At 43.6% G+C, this 22,144-nt stretch overlaps 1 protein-coding gene across 3 annotated transcripts in view; it reads left to right on the top strand.

Annotated features, from left to right (window-relative positions):
• The window catches only part of FHOD3 (formin homology 2 domain containing 3), a 511,278-nt gene that overhangs the window by 57,178 nt on the left and 431,956 nt on the right, over positions 1–22,144 (top strand). For all 3 annotated transcript variants that reach the window (XM_065932345.1, XM_065932348.1, XM_065932346.1), the window contains exons 2-3: positions 4,579–4,685; positions 21,893–21,957. In XM_065932345.1, the coding sequence (XP_065788417.1) occupies positions 4,579–4,685; positions 21,893–21,957 (172 nt within the window). The remainder of the gene's footprint in view (positions 1–4,578; positions 4,686–21,892; positions 21,958–22,144) is intronic.

The raw sequence follows: 22,144 nt of genomic DNA, 5'->3' as shown, positions 1-22,144 counted from the left end.
TGTGAGGAGCGGAATCATGAGAACAAGCAGTTCTGCTAAGGTTTTGGGATTCTGTGGTTGGGAGGCTGGGGTGGCAGGGGGTGGGGGTGGCCCTGTTGTGATTTGGGGCTGCTGGGAGCATGAGGAGGCAGGTACCTGGTGGGTCAGGGTGAGCAGTGGGGCCAACCAGGTATTCACCCCAGCTTCTGGGAAATAAAATCAGGAGGCATGGGGTGGAGACGATGTGGAAAATAACCATGGTTGCCAGGAAGAATGGTAGCTCAGATGGTAAAGAATCTGCCTGCAATGCAGGAGACCTGGGTTTGATCCTTGGGTTGGGAAGATCCCCTGGAGAGGAAAATGGCAACCCACTCCAGTAATCCCATGGACAGAGGGACCTGGTTGGGGGTGGGGTGCTGTAGTCCATGGTGTCACAAAGAATCGGACACGACTGAGCGACTAACACTTTTTCATATCTGCTGGCCCCCAGTGATCCACATCTGCTCCAGCTAAGGAGGAAAGCACAGGACTGGGGGAAGGGTGAGGACCGAAAGCCTAGGACAGGGTGGCTCAGCCTTCGTCCGCTGCTTGTTAGTGTCCCCTTGAGGTGCCTCGAGTTGACGACCTGGGAGGGCCAGAAGCAGCGTGTGCTGAAGCTGGTCTGGGTGGTTCGAGAGGGAATTTTGTTCAATGCAGCCATCATGCAAAATTAAATTATCCTGTATCAGTATTCAATGAATACTAATAGCTTTTATAATAGCATGAGGAGGCAGGTACCTGGTGGGTCAGGTATATTAGTATTAGTATATCAGAAAGCTATTAGTATATCAGAAGCAAAGGTAAAAATATTCAAATATATACACATAAGTATATACTATGTATAGGCATAACTGAATCCCTTTGCTTTACACCTGGAACTGATAATATTGTGAGCCAACTCTACCTCAAAAAAGTATTCAAAACACGTTACTTTCTAATTGTTTCATTGCATTGGGAGGTTACTTTCATCTCCTGAGTCTGTATGATAAAAATACTATATGCTGGTGAGCTGTAGTGTGTCTCTTTTTAGCTCCACACTCAGTGACTTCACACTGGTAGCTTGACACTGACCATGGGGGGAATATTTGTACCACATATGCGTGCATGTCTTGCTTCTCTATACAACACAGCAGTACTTCCTCTCCGACTCTGTTCTCTCTGTCTGGCTTTGAGTGTGGATCATAGCCTCCGAATGCCTTCATTCCCCTTGAGGGGGAACCAGAAAGTCTATCCAAAAGCTTCCTTCTTTGGACTCGAACATTTCCAAGGATGGAGGCAAAAGAAATGATCATAGCTTAAAGGGCTTTCGGTCTTCCCAGGTGGCTCAGTGGTAAAGAATCCATCTGCCAACGCAGGAGATGCAGGTTCAGTCCCTGAGTCGGAAAGATCCTCTGGAGGAGGAAATGGCAACCCATTCCAGTCTTCTTGCCTGGAAAATCCCATGGACAGGGGAGCCTGGCGGGCTACAGTCCCTGGGGTCTCAAAGAGTCAGACATTCCTTAGCGACTGAGCATGCAAAGGGCTTTCAGTTTCCTTGTCTTCTAGTCTGTTGATGATATGTGGGATTAAAAATGAGCAGAAGTGTTGATACTGTCAACAGAATGGACCACAAAAGCTTTATTAGTTGAAAATGCCAGTAGGAATTAAAAGAAAGAATGAGCTGCAGTGATTACAGCTCTACGTATACAAGGACCAGTGAACATGGTAACAGGTTCCTTGTCTAATTAAAATTTCCACCTAAGAATGATAAAGTCTGATTTTAGTTCATAGGAGACTCGAACCCAGGAGACGCCTTCTGTAGGAAATCCTCTGCTTCCAAAGGCAGGGAAGCCAGCTCCCTCCCCTGAGTGTTCCCCCCACCATCCCCACCTCCGCACCCTGGGCGCACCTCCCCTGAGTGTTCCCCCCAACCCTGGGCGCACCTCCCCTGAGTGTTCCCCCCTCCATCACCCCCCTGCAACCTGGGCACATCCCCTGAGTGTTCCCCTCACCATCCCCCCCTCTGCACCCGGGGTCCACCTTCCCTGAGTGTTCCCCCCACACCCTGGGTGCACCTCTGACACCAGAGTACAGTGAGTTTGGCCTGTCGGGTCCCAGCTTTCTCAGATCAGGTTGCCCATCTGTAAAGTGCCAGTCAAGAATGTTGACCCTCACCAGCATGCCTTTAATAGTTTGTTATTAGAGAAATAAAACAAGTGAATCAAATAGGATTAACCCCTTCAAATTATTTAACTATTTCTTACAAATAACAAAGAACAAATTCCTTTCATTCTGTGGAGGATAACCAGAAACATGGAGCTGTGGGGGTCTCTGTAAGAATTAGCAGCTTGGTATAAATGCTGATTCTGGACAAGTTGACAGTCTTTATTTCTCTTGTTCAGATAATAAGCAAAGCTTTTCCATCAAAGGAGACTAATTCCTTGTTTGAAATCTCACTTATAGCAGGAGGATTAGCAGGCCTTTACCTAGATGTTTTGAAGTAGCCACGTATTTGTCTCCACTTCTCTCTAGTCTCCTGGCATTTTGGAATAAGAGCTTTAGCTCATCAAGTGGATGAATAATAGGAGCCACCCTTACAGCCTGAGAAATGAAGCATGAAGTTATATACTTGGACTTTCTCATAATGTTCATCTTTGGTTAAAATTACTTTCCTGTATTTTTAAGTGTATGGATTATTCTAAATGTCATGTCATGCTGGCTAATTGAAACAGCCTCAGAGTCTTAATGACTTACTAGAGCAAAGGCTCATGTCTTGCGCTTGTCACTGTCCAGGATGGGTCAGTCGGGGCTGGGGAGCAAAATGCTGCCTTCCATGCAGTGATTCGGGGGCCTGAGCTGCTTCTGTCTGGGGTCTGCTGGTTTCCAGACTTGAAAATCCTCTCTGGCTCCTCTATATTTGGCCACAGGCATGAGAAGAAAGGTGTATGGTTGGGTAGGAGTGTTTTGGCCAGGCCTGTTGGGATTCTTCCCTTTCACGGATATTCCAGTGGTCAGTACTCAGTTACCTAGCAACAGCCCAACTATAAACCTGGGATATATGGTCTCTGTCCCCAGGAGGAAAAGGGAATGGGGTTGGCAAGCTTGCAGCACTACCTTGGCCAGACCAGAACCCTCAGATCACCAAAGCTGCATTTTAAGAGTATATTTTCAAGTCCTCAGAAGGTCTCTGGCCATAGAGCAGATGCAGAGCATAGTGGTCAAGCGCATGACCTCAATTCAGATTCCCTGAATTCAAATCCCACCTCCATCACTTATCAGAAATGACAAGTGTCCTAGTCTGTCTCAGTGACTCGGCTTTCTCATTGTGAAATGGGGGTAACAAAGGAAATCACTAGAGTTTGTGTGAGAATGAGATGATGTAACATATGTAAAATGCTTAGAATTATGAATGGATATAATTAACAACATATAAGTGTTTGTTAATGGGCTTCCCAGGTGGCTCAGCAGTAAAAAATCTGCTTGCTAATGCAGCAGATGCAGGTTTGATTCTTGGGTCAGGGAAGATCCCCTGGAGAAGGAAATGGCAACCCATTCCAGTATTCTTGTCTGGGAAATTGTGTAGACAGAAGGAGCCTGTGGACTGTAGTACACGGGGTTGCAGAGAGTTGGACACAACTTGTCGACTGAACAATGACAACAACGACAAGTATTTGTTAAATAAATTTTCTAAAAATGAGACTAGTAATAAAGAGACCTATTGTCCTTTTTGATGAGTTGTCCGTTCCTGTTTTCTTGCCTGGAGAGTCCTATGGACAGTGGAGTCTGGTGGGCTGCCGTCTCTGGGGTCTCACAGAGTCGGACACGACTGAAGCGACTTAGCAGCAGCAGCAGTAGTTGAAATATATTGCCATTCAGACGAAGAATGTTTCTTTTTGTTCAGTTGTAAAAATGTTTATTGAGCAACTATTAATTATAATGGGCCAAACCTGACCATAGAATATGAGCAAGTGGGTTTGTCACTAAGTCAAAGGAAACAGCATGTTTTCTCAACCAACTTTGCCTTTTAAACTCTGTGTCTCTCAATCCATGGTCCCATCGGCATCTTAGTTTCCACTCTCCAAATCCATGGCTTCTTCTGGGCCCCTGAGAGTGAAAGGTGACATTGGCCCAGTGCCTCTCCTCCCCTGGCCACGTCTTATGGGTCCTGTCAAGGTCATTCACATAGTGGGTATGATTTCTGTCTACCTGTTATGCAGTTTGCTTCCAATCTGTTTATATGAATGTGCTACCTCTTCAGTTAGGATCCAGATTTTGGGATAATGCATGATTGTATTTATTTTATCGATTTATTTTAAAATATTGATTGATTGATTTGGCTGTGCCCAGTCTTAGTTGTGACATGTGGGATCTTTAGTTGTGGCACATGGGATCTAGTTCCCTGACCAGGGATCAAGCCCTGGCCCACTGCATTGGGAGCATGGAGTCTTAGCCTCTGGACCACCAGGGAAGTTCCACGTACTGGTTGATTTTGGAAAACACAGGAGGGCAACAGGAAGTGATTTCTGGGTTCCAGCCCCCACCGCAGGAGCAGGCTGGCTTAACAGGCTCTTTCTCTTGCAGCTGGACGACTGCACCCTGCAGCTCTCCCACAATGGGACGTACCTGGACTTGGAGGCCACGCTGGCCGAGCAACGGGACGAGTTAGAAGGCTTCCAGGATGACGCTGGGTAAGACTGAGTGCTGTCCCTGCCAGCTGGTTCTGACCCTCCATGAAGTGGGGCTTCACTGAGGCCTTCAAATATTTTGGAGAAATCACCATAGCTTTCACCTTGTCTCACTCATAGTCACACAAAAGGACTCACTCACCAGGAGTAACTACAGACCCTTTGAATTTGAGTAGCTCTTCTTGGTAAGGCTACTTGGGTTGGAGAATTTCTGGTGTAGTTTAAGTAAGCATGTGATATTTACATTCAAAGTTTCTTTTTAAACCAAATGTAGTTAAATTAATATTTTACAGATTTTAGTGGATTGACAACTATGTTATACATTGTTTTTAATGGTAACTACTGGATATTTAGTTTTTTGGCAGATGCCCCTTTAGATCATCTTATATTGTATCTTTTGAAGTCATTACAGTGGAAAAAATAATTATTAATTATGTTAGTTAATATCAAGTTACTTTTAGCCTATATCTAGAATTGCTTAGTATTTCTGCTTGCTGTGAGTTTGAATAAAACAATTCATATAAAAAATCAGAAAAATGTATAGAAAGCAAAGCCACTGTAGGAATATATCCATACAATTAGTCATTCCTATATTTATTAGATTATTTTTTCAAATGATTGTTTTCTTCTCTTCCAGATTTTCTTAACTTTTCGTATCGAAATGATTTTTAACTCCCAGAAGAGCTGAGAGTAAAGGACTGACATTTTCCAAATAACCCTTTACCCAGCTTCCCATGATGTTAACATATTACATAACCAATGCAAATTTGCCCAAACCAAGACATTAATATTTGTAAAATACTATTTATTTTTTAAATTTATATTTATTATAAATATAAATATATATTATATATAATGAATATATAAAAGTATATAAAACTATATATATTTTATATATTTTATATATAATATATATTTTATTATATATAATATATAAATATATAAAATATATAAATATATTTTATATATTTATAAATTTATATTATATATAAAAATATGAATATTATATAATATTTTTATTTATATTTATTCAGTTATTGACTTACACTTTGGATGGGGCCCCCTGCCTCCCTTTCTACTCCTTATTCATCCAGATCCAAGTCTGTCTCTGATTTTATCACCTTCCTCCTTAGAAACCTTCAGAGGCTCCCTCTTTCTTTCCAAATAATGCCCAGCCATCTTTGTCTGCTATTCAGAGATCTCTTCAAAAATTCTTTTGAGACTGCCTTTCCCGAGTTTAAAAATATATTGCAGTCAAATGAATATTATCTGAGAGTGCTGATTTTCATGAATGGCTCAAAAAATGAGGAAAAATGGGAACCTTCTTGGTGTTGCTTTCCTACCTGACACCAGAATATATTGGTGACTTCCCAGGTTTCCTCTGCTTTATTACCTATCACAAATTATGGTCTTTTCCCCATTAACAGTCCCCTTAATTATCTTCTCTGCTGCTAAAATTCTACTAGGTCAGAACTGGGCCTGCCTGAGTATCCAGCCTAGCATTTTCTCAACACGTTAGAGGCACTTAGTGTACACTAGGAGCCAGGTGAACAGAGGAGCCCAGAATGGGTTCCTGAGTGTCATGCACTTGAGCACCAAGGTCAGGAACCCAGTCAAGTTCTCTGAGGATGCCCTTCCTGTCTCCTGAGTGCATTCAGAAGCCATGAAAGACCTGGGAAATGCCTTAGGCTGTGCACACATGATGGGTATCTCTATTAAGTCACATCAAATTCTACTCATCATCATTTAAAAAATTACATTGTTAAGACTGAAAGATTTGAGGAAGTTCCTTTGCTATCATTTTTTACCAAGTGTTTGACAATGACATCCTTTTATTTAAGATGTCAGCATTAGGTTGCATGACAGTCGAATGGGATGACTTCATGTTTCATTGATCAAATAGATCTCAGGAGTGTTATGAGTAGATCATTGCCAGTTTGAACAATGTCCCTAGAGGTATTATGCTTGAAGACCATGACCTGTCTGATATATTTTTTTTTTCTTGTCAAAACATGACTAGTTTGGAGATGACAACTTGGAAAAAAGTGTTAATATATTAGCTAACAGTATCAAGAGTTAAGAGTGGGGAAGAAAATAACCTTATGGAGCACCTGACATGCCAACCACTGTGTTAGGTACCTTATTTATGGCATGTTTGTTTACTGGTTCATTCCCTTAATAGGCACAAACATGGGATTAGATTTTCTGATCTCCATGTTTCATTTGAAACATTGAGGGCCAGGAGTTAAATTACATGTCCAGGGAGGCAGAGCTGGTAGAAGGTGGAGCAACGTTTGACTGTAGGTGTGACTGGTTCCCAAGTCCATGCTCCTCTGCCATCCCAGGAGCTCCTGGGATGTACATTTCAGGTTCTCCTGAGGATGTACACTGGCACCCGAGGGGATGTATGGTTGGTTCATGAAAGGGCTTCCTCAGTTCCAGGCTAATTTACTGTCTGTAGCTGGAGCAACAGCTACTGCAGGGGGGCTCCATCCCCTGGCCCTGAGGCTACAGCTCATACCGTAAACATGGTGTCCAGATGCCGGTTTCTTTGCAGCCATGCCTAGAGAGCCAGGGAGCCTGCTGCAAGTCCCCCAGAGCAGATCCTGGGGCTAACCTCACTTTGTTCCCTTCTGAACTGTCACCTGACCATGGCTCCGTCTGACAGGGGCAGCCTTGACCACATTTCTGCACCCTCATGGCATGGGGTGCTGGGGAAACAAATTATGGTAAGATGAGAAGGCAGGACTCACGACGTGGGAAACTACAGACATTGGGGAGGGAGGAGGTGGCCCAGAGGATGTCAGGTAGCTGCACGTTTGACTGCTGGGTCCCAAACCCACCTCAGAATGGGGTTTCTATCTGAAATAGTCTTCATCTGTGGGATTCAGCCTTTGTCCTCTGGAATACATCCAGGATGACTTTCCTGTTTATCTGGAAGAGTGTGAAGAAGCCACCTCTTCTGGTCTCTGGTCGGCAGAGCCCCTGGGCGTGGCCTGGGCTGCAGAAGACAGGCCAGGATGGTGCTGTCCTGGCATTTCCGGGTCACTCTGGTGATCCCCGGGTCCTGAGCACTTCTGTGAGCACTGGTGGCCTGTGGTGAGTTACCGGGCGCTGGCTGGAAGCAGCCTGACGGTGGAGGCTTCCTGCACAGGAGGGAGGTGTCTGGGTGCATCTGCAGGGAACGCTTGCACTGAGTGGCCCTCCTGGGTCTTTTCTTAGAGGGGTTGGCATTTGGCAGAGTCTGTGTGCCTGAGAGCTCATGCCTCCCTCGAACAGGAGTTAAAATATAATTTCCTCCTGGTTAAGAATTGCCCTTGTGAAGCGTGAAAAGGGCAAATGAAACCATTCTGTTTCTTGATTTTTTTTGGTTAAATTATAGGAAAATACCTGCTCACGCTGTGGCCACTTAATGAAGATGGGTGGCAGGGTGTGTGGAGATGGTGGTGGCGTTGGCTGAGTGTGTTCAGAGTCAGTTTTTTTGCTGGAGGAGCTGGTTTCTTTGTTCTTGTCCATTACCCTGCTCTTTTCTGCCAGGACTAAAATTTAACTTACCCCTTGTTTATAATGATCACTCAGACTGTATAGCTAGTTGGAGGAGAAAGACCTTCAAAAGTACAAGGACATTGTTAGTATATAGGAATGCAAGGGATTTCTGTGTGTTAATTTTATATCCTGCAACTTTACTATATTCATTGATTAGCTCTAGTAATTTTCTGGAAGAGTCTTTAGGGTTTTCTATGTAGAGGATCATGTCATCTGCAAACAGCGAGAGTTTCACTTCTTCTTTTCCTATCTGGATTCCTTTTACGTCTTTTTCTGCTCTGATTGCTGTGGCCAAAACTTCCAACACTATGTTGAATAGTAGTGGTGAGAGTGGGCATCCTTGTCTTGTTCCTGATTTCAGAGGAAATGCTTTCAATTTTTCACCATTGAGGGTGATGCTTGCTGTGGGTTTGTCATATATAGCTTTTATTATGTTGAGGTATGTTCCTTCTATTCCTGCTTTCTGGAGAGTTTTAATCATAAATGAGTGTTGAATTTTGTCAAAGGCTTTCTCTGCATCTATTGAGATAATCATATGGTTTTTATCTTCCAATTTGTTAATGTGGTGTATTACGTTGATCGATTTGCGGATATTAAAGAATCCTTGCATTCCTGGGATAAAGCCCACTTGGTCATGGTGTATGATTTTTTTAATATGTTGTTGGATTCTGTTTGCTAGAATTTTGTTAAGGATTTTTGCATCTATGTTCATCAGTGATATTGGCCTGTAGTTTTCTTTTTTTGTGGCATCTTTGTCTGGTTTTGGAATTAGGGTGATGGTGGCCTCATAGAATGAGTTTGGAAGTTTACCTTCATCTACTAACAATGAAAAAACAGAAAGGGAAATTAAGGAAACAATACCATTCACCATTGCAACAAAAAGAATAAAATACTTAGGAGTATATCTACCTAAAGAAACAAAAGACCTATACACAGAAAACTATAAAACATTGATGAAAGAAATCAAAGAGGACACAAACAGATGGAGAAACATACCGTGTTCATGGATTGGAAGAATCAATATTGTCAAAATGGCTATTCTACCCAAAGCAATCTATAGATTCAATGCAATCCCTATCAAGCTACCAACGGTATTTTTTCACAGAACTAGAACAAATAATTTCACAATTTGTATGGAAATACAAAAAACCTCGAATAGCCAAAGTAATCTTGAGAAAGAAGAATGGAACTGGAGGAATCAACCTGCCTGACCTCAGACTCTACTACAAAGCCACAGTCATCAAGACAGTATGGTACTGGCACAAAGACAGAAATATAGATCAATGGAACAGAATAGAAAGCCCAGAGATAAATCCACGAACCTATGGACACCTTATCTTTGACAAAGGAGGCAAGGATATACAATGGAAAAAAGACAATCTCTTTAACAAGTGGTGCTGGGAAAACTGGTCAGCCACTTGTAAAAGAATGAAACTAGAACACTTTCTAACACCATACACAAAAATAAACTCAAAATGGATTAAAGATCTAAACGTAAGACCAGAAACTATAAAACTCCTAGAGGAGAACATAGGCAAAACACTCTCTGACATAAATCACAGCAAGATCTTCTATGACCCACCTCCCAGAATATTGGAAATAAAAGCAAAAATAAACAAATGGGACCTAATGAAACTTAAAAGCTTTTGCACAACAAAGGAAACTATAAGTAAGGTGAAAAGACAGCCCTCAGATTGGGAGAAAATAATAGCAAATGAGGAAACAGACAAAGGATTAATCTCAAAAATATACAAGCAATTCCTGAAGCTCAATTCCAGAAAAATAAATGACCCAATCAAAAAATGGGCCAAAGAACTAAACAGACATTTCTCCAAAGAAGACATACAGATGGCTAACAAACACATGAAAAGATGCTCCACATCACTCATCATCAGAGAAATGCAAATCAAAACCACAATGAGGTACCATTACACGCCAGTCAGGATGACTGCTATCCAAAAGTCTACAAGCAATAAATGCTGGAGAGGGTGTGGAGAAAAGGGAACCCTCTTACACTGTTGGTGGGAATGCAAACTAGTACAGCCACTATGGAAAACAGTGTGGAGATTTCTTAAAAAACTGGAAATAGAACTGCCATATGACCCAGCAATACCACTTCTGGGCATACACACTGAGGAATCTAGATCTGAAAGAGACACGTGCACCCCAATGTTCATCGCAGCACTGTTTATAATAGCCAGGACATGGAAGCAACCTAGATGCCCATCAGCAGATGAATGGATAAGGAAGCTATGGTACATATACACCATGGAATATTACTCAGCCGTTAAAAAGAATTCATTTGAATCAGTTCTAATGAGATGGATGAAACTGGAGCCCATTATACAGAGTGAGGTGAGCCAGAAAGATAAAGAACATTACAGTATACTAACACATATATACGGAATTTAGAAAGATGGTAACAATGGCCCTATATGCAGGGCAGAAGAAGAGACGCAGAAGTACAGAACAGACTTTTGAACTCTGTGGGAGAAGGGGAGGGTGGGAAGTTTCGAAAGAACAGCATGTATCAAGTGCTCGGGCCTGTTGGGCTGGGAAGATCCAGAGGAATCGGGTGGAGAGGGGGGTGGGATGGGAGACCGGGATGGGGAATTCGTGTAACTCTATGGCTGATTCACATCAATGTATAACAAAACCCACTGAAAAATAAAAAAATTAAAAAAAAAAAAAAAAGTACAAGGACAAAGCAATTATCATGCTAGCAGAGTAAAGCCAGGACTGTTTATTGCCTTCCAAAGCCAGCGAAGTGAGCAGACACAGCAGGGGGCAGTGGAAACCGAAGCCCCGGGGTTATTATTCCCGACCCTGCCATTGTGCAAGATGGGGCAAGTCACTCTACCTCTGATGGGAGTTTATAATAAACTCAGAACAATGTTACCCACTCCCGTTTCCCTCCTTGTATCAGCAGCAACCCCAACAGAGGGTCGCTGAGGAGAGCATAAAGAGCAGCAATGCGCAGTAGTTAGGGGCGTGAGCTTTGCAGCTAACCTCGGGGGCTGTGTGACTATGGGAATGTTACTTTACCTCTCTGAACCTCGGTTTCCTTATAAGTGGGGAAATCATAATATAACCATCATACTGCTTCCTTGGGTTGTTGTGAGGTAAAATATGATGATGTATCTAAAACATTAAGCTGGTTCCCAGCATGTAAGACAAACCCAAAGCTAGCAGCTTTAGCTGTAATTACCGTCATAGTTTGAGATCATGCACTGATACGGGAGTCATTGGGTTTTAGGACGGGATGGGGTCTGTGCAGAGCGCTCATGGGGAGAGCTCATTTTTTTAGTTAAGAAAACTGAGGCTGGAGCCTTTCGCGTGGGGCAGAGGTGGCCCAGATTCTGCCTCCCCCAGCCCCCCAGCCCTGGACCTTGTTGCTTAGTCCCACCCTCCCTGCCTCTGACAGGAAAGGCACATGGGGACTGTCACAAAGAAGTGGGGTTGGAGGTTAGTCCTGAAGGCCAGAGGGTGTGCTTTGCCAAGGTAGCGAGGGCCACAGGTCGGGGTGTGGTAGACCTGTGAGTGGCCCTGAGAAGCACCGGGCTTCAGGGACGCTGGGAGGACCTGCGTGGTTGTTGAGCACGTCCCCAGGTGCTCCTGACCTGGAGGAACCCTGGACACTCACCTGTGCTTTGGCTGGACTCCCCTCAGGCCTTCACTGGAGGGTCAGCGCTGAGACAGCACTTCTCTCTCTCTGTTTCCTCATCCTGACACCCCCACTCCTGTGGCCACCGCGCTGTGGGGGTGGGAAGGTCAGATGAGATGAGATCCTGTGGAGCAGGGGTGGGGAGAGCGCAGTGTGAGCCTCAGAAATGAAGGATGGGGGTGGGAAGGGCTGTGAGGAAGCCCATTCACAGGGGCAGGTGGGCCCCCACCCCACCCCGCCAGCCCCCATGATTGGGGAGTGCAGAGGAGTTTGGGGAGAGCTCTAGTTTGACTCATAGACACCCAACATCTCAGCCTGCAGCACGTGAGCCCAAAGATCCATGTGTAGGTAGCAGGGGTCCAGGAACCCCTGAGATTTCTTATAGTTTGTTTGGGTATGCAGGGTTTGGGGGTGGAGAGGGGTTTCATAGGATGCTCAAAGAATTCTTTACTTTCCAAGATGTCAAGTTGGAAGGAATAAGAAGCCGTTTTCCCTCCTTACTGTCTGATACAAAAGTTAACCTGTGACATCTCTGTCAAAGTTTCCTTGGCATCTGAACCGGGTAGAAAGGGAAATCACTAAAATACATTTTAAACTCAAATCTAAAAACCTACTGAACTCAAAAAACCAAACCACAAACAAAAGACTTTAACAAAAGAGAGATTCTGGTTAAAGGTGTGGGTGGGACGCAGTAAAGGGTTTCCCCCCACTTTTCCTCTTAAGCCGGGAGTATAGGTATGTTGTTGTCTGAGGCTCTCTTGGCAAATCACCAAAGAATTAAGGGTCTCCCATCTTCTCAGTGCAAGGCTCGGACTGCAGACCATCAGCCCTGCTCTGGTTATGGGTGGGTGGGTTCAGTGCTGAGCTGAGCAGGGCAGCCCAGAGGCCCCAGCACACCTGCTTTGGGTCAGTGCTAGACCAGAGCCTCCAATTACCCTGGGAGAAAGTCACTTAGAAGTGCTCGGGCAAGACAAATGAGCTTCCATGCTGAGTAGGCAGTGGAACTGGCATGACTCTAAGTTCCCTTGAATGCCAAATTGTACGATAGAAGAAACATGGTGACAGGTAGGAGTCAGGAGTCCAGGTGGGTGCTGGGCTTTCTGGTGTGGGTTGGACTTAGAAGAAAACTGACCTGCAAAGGGGGAGCCCTCCCAGAACCCCTCCAATAACAGAGCAGGGAGGCTGCAGTCAGTGTGGCCCACTGTGAGGGGGGAAGGCAGTGAACCTAATGGGTCTGAACCTGGTGGCCAAGGAAGGCAGGTGGACTGCAGCCTGGGCCAGCGAAAGAATCTGTAGGTATGTTGCTAGTCGAGGGAGGGAAACAGGAGAAGAAAACAGATACCTGCCATTGGGTGGATGGTATACAGATGGTGGACTACTTAGAGAATTAGGGAGGTTATGGGGGGCAATTTGGGGAGGGGGAGAAGAGGTTTATACATGTTAATCTGGGATTATGTCAAGCCACCCTTAAGTTGCAAGGTGGCCAGGTGAGAAATATTGGCCTGGGACTCAGGTGAGGAACATCAAGGCCCAGAGAGATTGGGGGTGATCTCTTGGAGGGAGTTGAAAACCAAAACCTTCTCTAAAAATTGAAATCTATTAAAAAATTAGCATTTAATTACTTTTATTTTTGAGGAGAGCAGCACCGTGTGGCATGTGGAATCTCAGTTCCCCAGCCGGAGATCAAACCTGTGCCCTGTGCAGTGGAAGCACGAGGTCTTAACTGCTGGACCACTGGGAAGTCCCAAGTCTGTTTCTTAAAAAGTGGATAATTAACCCATTTCAAGGGTAATAAATTGATTACAAGATGCTCTTAGGAACCCAGGCTTCTTTTATCTTTCTGCTCTGCCATCCTGACGATGTAGCTTTCATCTTTCATCATAGTTACAATATGGCTCTCCCACCAGCATCACATCAAGCCAGGAAGTTGTATGTTGAATGGGGTACAGTTTTCCATGATGTAAACAAGAGATTCCAAATTATGGCAGGTTATGTATAAAGGTAAAAATTTCTTTCCTGTGTAAGAGTCCAACTATAGGTAGTCTTTCTTGGGACTGCTAGAGCAGCCATTCATCTTCAAAATGAGAATTCCATCTCTGTATCTAAAGTTGTTGCTTCAGCTTTTCCCTTTTCATCCTTATCCTAGCTTCCAGAAAGATGGAAATGGACAGAAGGAGTGCATGTCCATTCTGTGGGCACATAGCTTTCACTTTCATGGCATTGGCCAAAGCTTAGGTTCATGATCATGAATTGTGGGCTTCAGTCAATTCAGTTCAGTTCAGTCGTGTCTGACTCTGTGACCAGATGAACTGCAGCATGCCAGGCTTCCCTGTCCGTCACTAACTCTCAGAGCTTACTCAAACTCATGTCCATCGAGTCAGTGATGCCATCCAACCATCTCATCCTCTGTCATCCCCTTCTCTTCCTGCCTTCAATCTTTCCCAGCATCAGGGTCTTTTCCAGTGAGTCAGTTCTTCGCATCAGGTGGCCAAAGTATTGGAGTTTCAGCTTCAGCATCATGTCTTCCAATGAATATTCAAGACTGATTTCCTTTAGGATGGACTGGTTTGATCTCCTTTCAGTCCAAGAGACTCTCAAGAGTCTTCTCCAACACCACAGTTCAAAAGCATCTTCGGCGCTCAGCTTTTTTCATGGTCCAACTCTCACATCCATACATGACTATTGGAAAAACCATAGCTTTGACTAGATGAACCTTTGTTGGCAAAGTCATGTCTCTGCTTTTTAATATGCTGCATAGGTTGGTCATAGCTTTTCTTCCAAGGAGCAAGCGTCTTTTAATTTCATGGCTGCAGTCACCATCTGCAGTGATTTTGGAGCCCAAAACATGATCTTCTTTTTTTGAATGTTGAGTTTTAAGCTAGGTTTTTCACTCTCCTCTTTCACTTTCATCAAGAAACTTGTTAGTTCCTCTTCACTTTCTGCCATAAGGGGTATCATTCTACATATTTGACGTTATTGATATTTCTTCTGGCAATCTTGATTCCAGCTTGAGCTTCATCCAGCCTGGCATTTCACATGATGTACTCTGCAGATAAGTTAAATAAGCAGGGTGACAGTATACAGCCTTGATGTACTCCTTTTCCTATTTGGAACCAGTCTGTTGTTCCATGTCCAGTTCTAACTTTTGTTTTTTGATCTGCATACAGATGTCTCAGGAGGCAGGTCAGGTGGTCTGGTATTCCCATCTCTTGAAGAGTTTTCCACAGTTTGTTGTGATCCACATAGTCAAAGGCTTTGGCATAGTCAATAAGGCAGAAGTAGATGTTTTTCTGGAATTCTCTTGCTTTTACAGTGATCCAGCAGATGTTGGCAATTTGATCTCTGATTCCTGTACCTTTTTTAAATCCAGCTTGAACATCTGGAAGTTCACGGTTCACGTACTGCTGAAGCCTGCCTTGGAGAATTTTGAGCATTTCTTGGAGAAGGAAATGGCAACCCACTCCAGTACTCTTGCCTGGAAAACCTCATGGACGGAGACGCCTGGTGGGCTACAGTCCATGGAGTCGCAAAGAGTCGGACACAACTGAGCGACTTCACTTTCTTCTTTCTTTGCTAGCGTGTGAGATGAGTACAATTGTGCGGTAGTTTGAGCATGGTTTGGCATTGCCTTTCTTTGGGATTGGAATGAAAACTGGCCTTTTCCAGTCCTGTGGCCACTGCTGAGTTTTCCAAATTTGCTGGCAAATTAGATGTTACCAAAGCGTAGTATTATCCTATGTTGCAGACAAGGAAGCTGAGCCTCATAGAGGCTAAGTAGCTTTGCCAGTATCACACAGCTGGCTTCAGAGTTTATTCTTTTCACCTCTGCTATTTCCTAGGGGAGACCAGAATGTATCTGGAGATGAATGCGGTGACAACCAGCTCTCTTGGACTTTGAGCTTCCGAGCAGATTAATCTTCCCTAGTATTACTCTTTATAATTCACTGATGACTGCATTAAATCCTTCTTCATCCCCCAGACCAAGCCCTGGCTGAGTCTCAGAGGTTCAGAAGCTTCCTAAGAGGAAGCTTATCCTGGGGTAACTGCCGGGGGACCCTTGTCTTTGCTTCTGCTGCATTGTCCAACGTGTGTTTTCTACTCTTGACTGAAATCATAACAGTTCAGTGGAGGAATATCTGGCAGCATTAACTCTGTTGACTCTGTTGATCACAAGAAAAAGTCTTCAAACCTTTGGCTCCATGCCACTCAAGAAAATAATGTAAGCACTTGTTTTTACATTGCAAAGACTTTATAAGTTTTCTTACAAAAATATTTTCTTGAGAGACAGATATAGGACCGAAACACACAGGTTTCTGCGGGACTTATTTGGTTAAACCAGATCTTCTTCCCAAGGCCATAGACATTATTGCAGAAGCTCATGTATTCTGAGAAAGCAGGAAGTTTGGGGAAGTTCCTTCGGCGATAGTGCCATCACGACCCTGGCACGTGTGCCTTGGCTGAGGTCTCCTCCGACTGAATGTCTGTTTTCGTTCTCTCATCACTTGGGTGGCATTGGCCTTGGGTGTGGGCAGCTGATTGGCGTGGCTGCTCCCTGAGGCCTGTGATGTTTCTCTGGCAGTAGCTGTGCTGATAGGAATGGAATCTGAATCTCCCTGGGGAGCTTTAGGTCAAGTTAAACTGCCTCTGCCTCTTGGTCACCGATCCTCATAATTGATGCACTCCCGTTTCACTCTCCTGCAAACAGGCAAACTTGGAAGGAGAGGCAGCTACAATACTGATCCAATTAGCCTGTATCAGCGAGAAAAAGACCATTAAAGTGCTTATGATGAACAGGCATTGACAGGCTCTCACTGAGTTTAGGTTTTGGAACATGGAAGCTTCATGAAGGCAGATACCACAGTTTGTATTAATTAGGGTTTTCCAGAGAAACAGAACTAGTAAGATATGCCTATCCACCTAGTCTAATCTAGATAGTCTGTCTAGAGAGATTTATTTCAAGTAATTGGCTCACACCATTTTGATGACTGGCAAGTTGAAATTTGTAGAGTGGGCCAGCAGGCTGGAAATTCAGGTAAGAATTGAGGTTGCAATCTTGAGTCCAGAATATGCATGGCGGGCTCATGGGCAGGACTTATATGTTGCTTTCTTGAGACAGATAGTCCTTTGTGGATCTGGTACAGAGTCCAGCACACACTAGTCACCAGTGAACATGTGTGGAGTAAGGGAATGGATGAGGGCACACCCAGCTGGGAGGCAGCATCAGGGAGGTGGGAGGCGTACAGACTCTGGGGTCAGGCTGCCTGGGTTGGGTTAGAGCTCTGTCATGTTCTATGTGACATCAGCTATGTTGCACAACTCTTCTGGGTCACAATTTCCTGACTTTCAAAATGGCAATGATATTACCTACTTCTTAGGAGTTTTCTGAAGACTAAATCTGTATAAAGTAGTTGGAACCTCATCTGGCACTTGATAAGCATTCCATAAATGTTAACAACTATTATGATGATTATTTGTTGAACCTAGACTGAAATAGTATCCCACTGGGGAGAGGGAAAAGCATACCCATGATTATTTAATTTTCCTCTGAAAATTTTAGCTGCGAAATAGAAGACAAGGGCATATTTACTAGAACAATGGGGATAAACTGATTATTTTTAAATGGATGAAATGATTATTTCTCTAAAAGAAGCTAAATGAATCAGCCAAAAGATTTTTAGAGTCAATAATAGCAGCAAGATGGCATATGCAAAAGAAATGCATAACAATCAGCATTACCCAATTACAAAATACAGTGGTGGAAGGAGGGAATCTACCAAATGTAAGAGACCTTTTGATGGATGTTGTCTATACATTGATATTTGATGTAGATAAAGAAAACATGGACATCTTATAATTCTTGAATTCTTAGGATTAACCTTTTTGGTCCTGTTTTCTTATATTCATGTATTTTATATTTTGGTTTGCCAGTTTTTTTAAAAAAGATATTTCCATCTTAATTTTTTGTGTCCTTTTCTGTTAAATTTTAATATTGAGGTTAAACCAGTTCCTTAGAAAACCTGGGACACTTTTTATCCTTAGTAAATGCTGGGGAAGGTTCCGAGTGAGGCACTTGTGCAGCAGATGGCAGGATGATGCAAATGACGTGGAGTCAGGCTCTCTGCTGTCAGCCCAGATCTGTTTCCATCAGTCACATGACTTTATGCAGGTTATGTTATTACTACTAATTTTTTATGTAATTATTACTAATAATTTTTTATGTAATTACTACTAATAATTACTACTAAGTTTTGCTTCTCTGTCTGCAAAATGGGCACAGCGGTGGTACTCACTCCAAAGGTGGGAGAAAGTCGGGGTGGGGGGAGATGAAGGACAATGTCTGTGGACATGGGTGCACTCACCACCCCACGGCCTCTGCCTTGGCAGCCCCTCTCCTTTGCCATGGGATCTCCTGGGATCTGGCCCCTCATCCCCCGTTGAGGGCCTTTAGTCTCAAATTCCACTCAGATTTTTTCCATCATTGGATTCTGTGCAAAGGGGCAGACAGGGGAGGGGGTGGCTGTATCGAGACAGAGGATTTATAAGTGATAAAGACAAGTTAAAAATATATGGGCCTTTTTTATTCTATGCTCTCTTAAATTCCCCTCAGGTTTAACTTTACCAATCTAATTGCCTGTTTTCTCAATATACGAGCACAGAAAAGATGGCACCTCCATAATGGTGGGCTAGTGGCTTCCTCAGAAAGACTGTCTTAGTTCTTATACAGGTGCCTGGATCCCTTGTGACCATGGGACTGGAGAATTCTGTGGGAAAACTGAAACACCTCCTCCAAATGAACCTTTGCAGTTGTCTGAAGATAAAAGTATGGGCTGTCAATGGGCCCTTCTGAACTTCTCCAGAACTCCTGAGGAATTCTGAACTGTTTTTTCCTGCCGTCCTGTGCTTCCTCCTCTCTGGGCATCTCAAGCATGTATTTTGTCTATCGTTCATTTATTTTTGACTTATAACTGCTGGTAACATGAGTTACAAAAAGTCTTGCAGGTTAGAGAACTTTGGGTTTGCTGTTTCCAATAGTTAGGGTCTGGCCTCTTTCAGGGGCTCACTGGTTGCTGCTCCCAGCTCTGCCCCATCTCAGCTCTGGGGAGACTGCGTGACTGGTGACTGCCGTTCCCACCCCACCTGTCCTGGTAGTTCACACAAAAGGCTGTTCAGCAACTCAGTTCAACGCACTTAATGGGATCTTCCTCCCTAGTATGGTCGACCATAGGAATGGAAGGAGTGTCATCACTAGGAATGTCTAGAGAAATTTAAATAAAATGAGATGGGAAAGGAATATGTTCCAGATGAAGGGTCAAGATAAACTCCCAGAAGAACAATTAAATGAAATGGAAATAAGCAATGTACAAGAGAAAAGAGTTCGGGGTAATGGTTGTAAAGGTGATTCAAGAACTCAGGGAACCAATGGACGCACAGAGTGAGATGTTACAAGAAGTTTTTAACAGAGAGTTAGAAAATATAAAGAACAACCAAGTAGAGTTGAAGAATACCATAATTTTAGTAAAAAAAAAAAAAAAAAACTAGAAGGAGTAAATAGCAAAATAAGTGAAGCAGAAGAATGAATTGGTGAGCTGGAAGACAGAATGGTGGAAATCACTGCCAGAGAACAGAATAATGGATAAAAAGAAATGAAGACAGTCTCAGAGACCTCTGGGAAAATAACAGATGCACCAACATTTGCATTATAGGGGTCTCAGAAGGAGAAGAGAAAGGACCTGAGAAAATATTTGATTAGATAATAGCTGACATCAGAAGGGAAACAGTCACCCAAGTCCAGAAAGCACAGAGTCCCAGGCAGGATAAACCCAAGGAGGAAGATGCTGAGACACAGAGTAATCAAGTGGACAAAAGTTAAAGACAAGGAAAACTGTTAAAAGCAATAAGTAACATCCACGGCAATCTCCATAAGGCTGTCAGCTGACTTTTCAGCAGAAACTCTGCAAGCCAGAAGGGAGTGGCATGATGAGAGGGAAAAACCTACAAGCAAGAATACTTTACCTAGCAATGCTCTCTTCAGATTTGACGGAGAAATCAAAAGCTTTACTGATAAGCAAAAGCTCAAAGAACTCAACACCACCAAACCAGCTTTAAAACAAATGCAAATTGAGAGAGTAGCGTTGAAACATATGCATTACCATATATAAAATAGATAGCCAGTGGGAATTTGCTGTATGATTCATGGAGCTCAAATCTGATGCTCTGTGATAACCTGGAGCAGTGGAATGGGGTAGGAGGTGGGAGGAGGTTCAAGAGGGTGGGGACATAAGTATGCATGTGTGCGTGCTAAGTCACTTCAGTCATGTGTGACTCTTTGTGACCCTATGGACTATAGCCCGCCAGGTTTCTCTGTCCTCTTTCCGACCCAGGGGTCGAACTCACATCTCCTGTGGCTCCTGTTTTTTGCAAGCAGGTTCTTTACCACTGAGCTACCTGGAAAGCCTGGACATATGTATACCTATGGCTGATTCATGTTGATGTATGACAGAAACCAACACAATATTGTGAAATAATTTCCCTCCAATTAAAAATAAATCATAAAAGCAAATGCTAAAGGAAGTTCTCTAGGTGGAAAAGAAAAGGCTATAACTAGAAACAAGAAAATTACAAAGTGGGAAAGCTTACCTGTAAAGGACTGTTAAGAGAGAAAAGGATTTTTTTGTGCATGAAGAAGATAGTTTTGAAGAAGTCTGTGTTTATAGGAATCTCAAACTTGTCTTTGAAGATGGATCAGGTGTGTATTTGTAAACTCAAGACTGGTGCCTTGCACATAGCAGAAGCGAAAAGGAGGGACTCGTGGGCATTTGAAGGGACTGTGAATGCAGACTCTGTGCCTACGAGGAGCTGCCGGATAGAGGCTGCTCCATATTTTTGTAGGACCATGTGAGTGGTTTTCTTTTCTCCTTTAAAAGAATTTTAAAAAGTTTTTTTTTGAAACCATGCTTTCCCCTCTTAGCTGGTCTCAAGAATAAAACATATGATCTGGTACTATAATTCCTGTGACTTCATATTTATAATATCATGTGCCCTGGTGAGATTTATGTCCCCTTGTCTTCCAGAGCAACCACAAAACCAGGAAACGGGAAAGCCCTGTGAGACTCTGTTATACACGGAGCCCTGAGGGGCAGGGCTGAGCGTGGCCTGCAGAGTGATGGGGAGGGAACTCAGCTACTGAGACACCAAGCTGATTACCCGCTCCTGTGATGGTTCCTGGCTCTGTTTAACCTGGCTTCCCTCTTTTTTCCCAAAGCTCAAAGCCTTTTCTACACCAGGAAGACAGAACTCATGTGCCTCCCATATATCTCTTCTTATGTGCTCTGGGCTTTGGTTTTCCTCTATAAGAGTGGGCTGAGCCTTTGTGGGAGGAGAACGGGGGGTGGGGGCATCCTATATCTTCCTCTATAAGAAATGAAGTGAAAAGGAAGCAAAGGTGAGACAAGGTGCGGTGTAAATTGGCATCCTAATGACAAGTAGCCTACAGCTCTCTTTACTGGACCCCATCTTCCTGTTGGAACAATAGAGAAAAGATAGAGAAAAGCTGTGTCTTGAATTGTGACACAGCAAAACAGTTCTTTCTGATTGCCCCACTAAGTGTGTCCTCTGTATATCTGAAAACATGTAAAAGTAGCCATGGGAATGATCAAGCAGATTTGTGCTGTTACATTCCAGGGATTTCACTTGATGGGCACAGATTTTAAAAACTTCCCAACATGGTCAGGCATGAGTACATGTGACTCTGTGGAGCAGAACTGGTTTGGCAATGAAATGCCTGTGCCGGTCTAGTAGAGTCAAACTTCATTGTTTTATTTTCTGTAAAGTCCTGTGACATCACAGTATTTCAGGATAGATAGTTATTCAGTGTGGGTTTCTGCTTATCTGGGGCCTCCCCAGGTGGGCGTGTCCACACCATCAGGTTGATTGCAGCAGGTAGGGTCACCTTGCCAACCCCTCTGACGCCAATGAATGTTTTGTCTCCTGTCTCCATTAGGCGGGGCAAGAAGCATAGCATCATCCTAAGGACACAGCTGTCTGTGAGGGTCCATGCCTGCATCGGTGAGTGACATCTGCAGAAGGGGGTGCTTGCCATCTGCCCTCGGCAATTACACTTGTGATGATTGATGCCACTTCTGGGAATAAAATGCGGTATTCACTCTTATGCTATCTATGCTTGGGTTAGTCCCTAGCACAGATGGTTAGAGTTTTTAGGGAAGCAGTTTCTGGCAGTTGTTTTTGAAAGCTA

The sequence above is a fragment of the Muntiacus reevesi genome, chromosome 4, assembly GCF_963930625.1.
Source record: "Muntiacus reevesi chromosome 4, mMunRee1.1, whole genome shotgun sequence".
In the NCBI taxonomy this organism is placed as follows: domain Eukaryota; kingdom Metazoa; phylum Chordata; class Mammalia; order Artiodactyla; family Cervidae; genus Muntiacus; species Muntiacus reevesi.
This window is presented reverse-complemented; position numbering and strand designations above follow the sequence as displayed.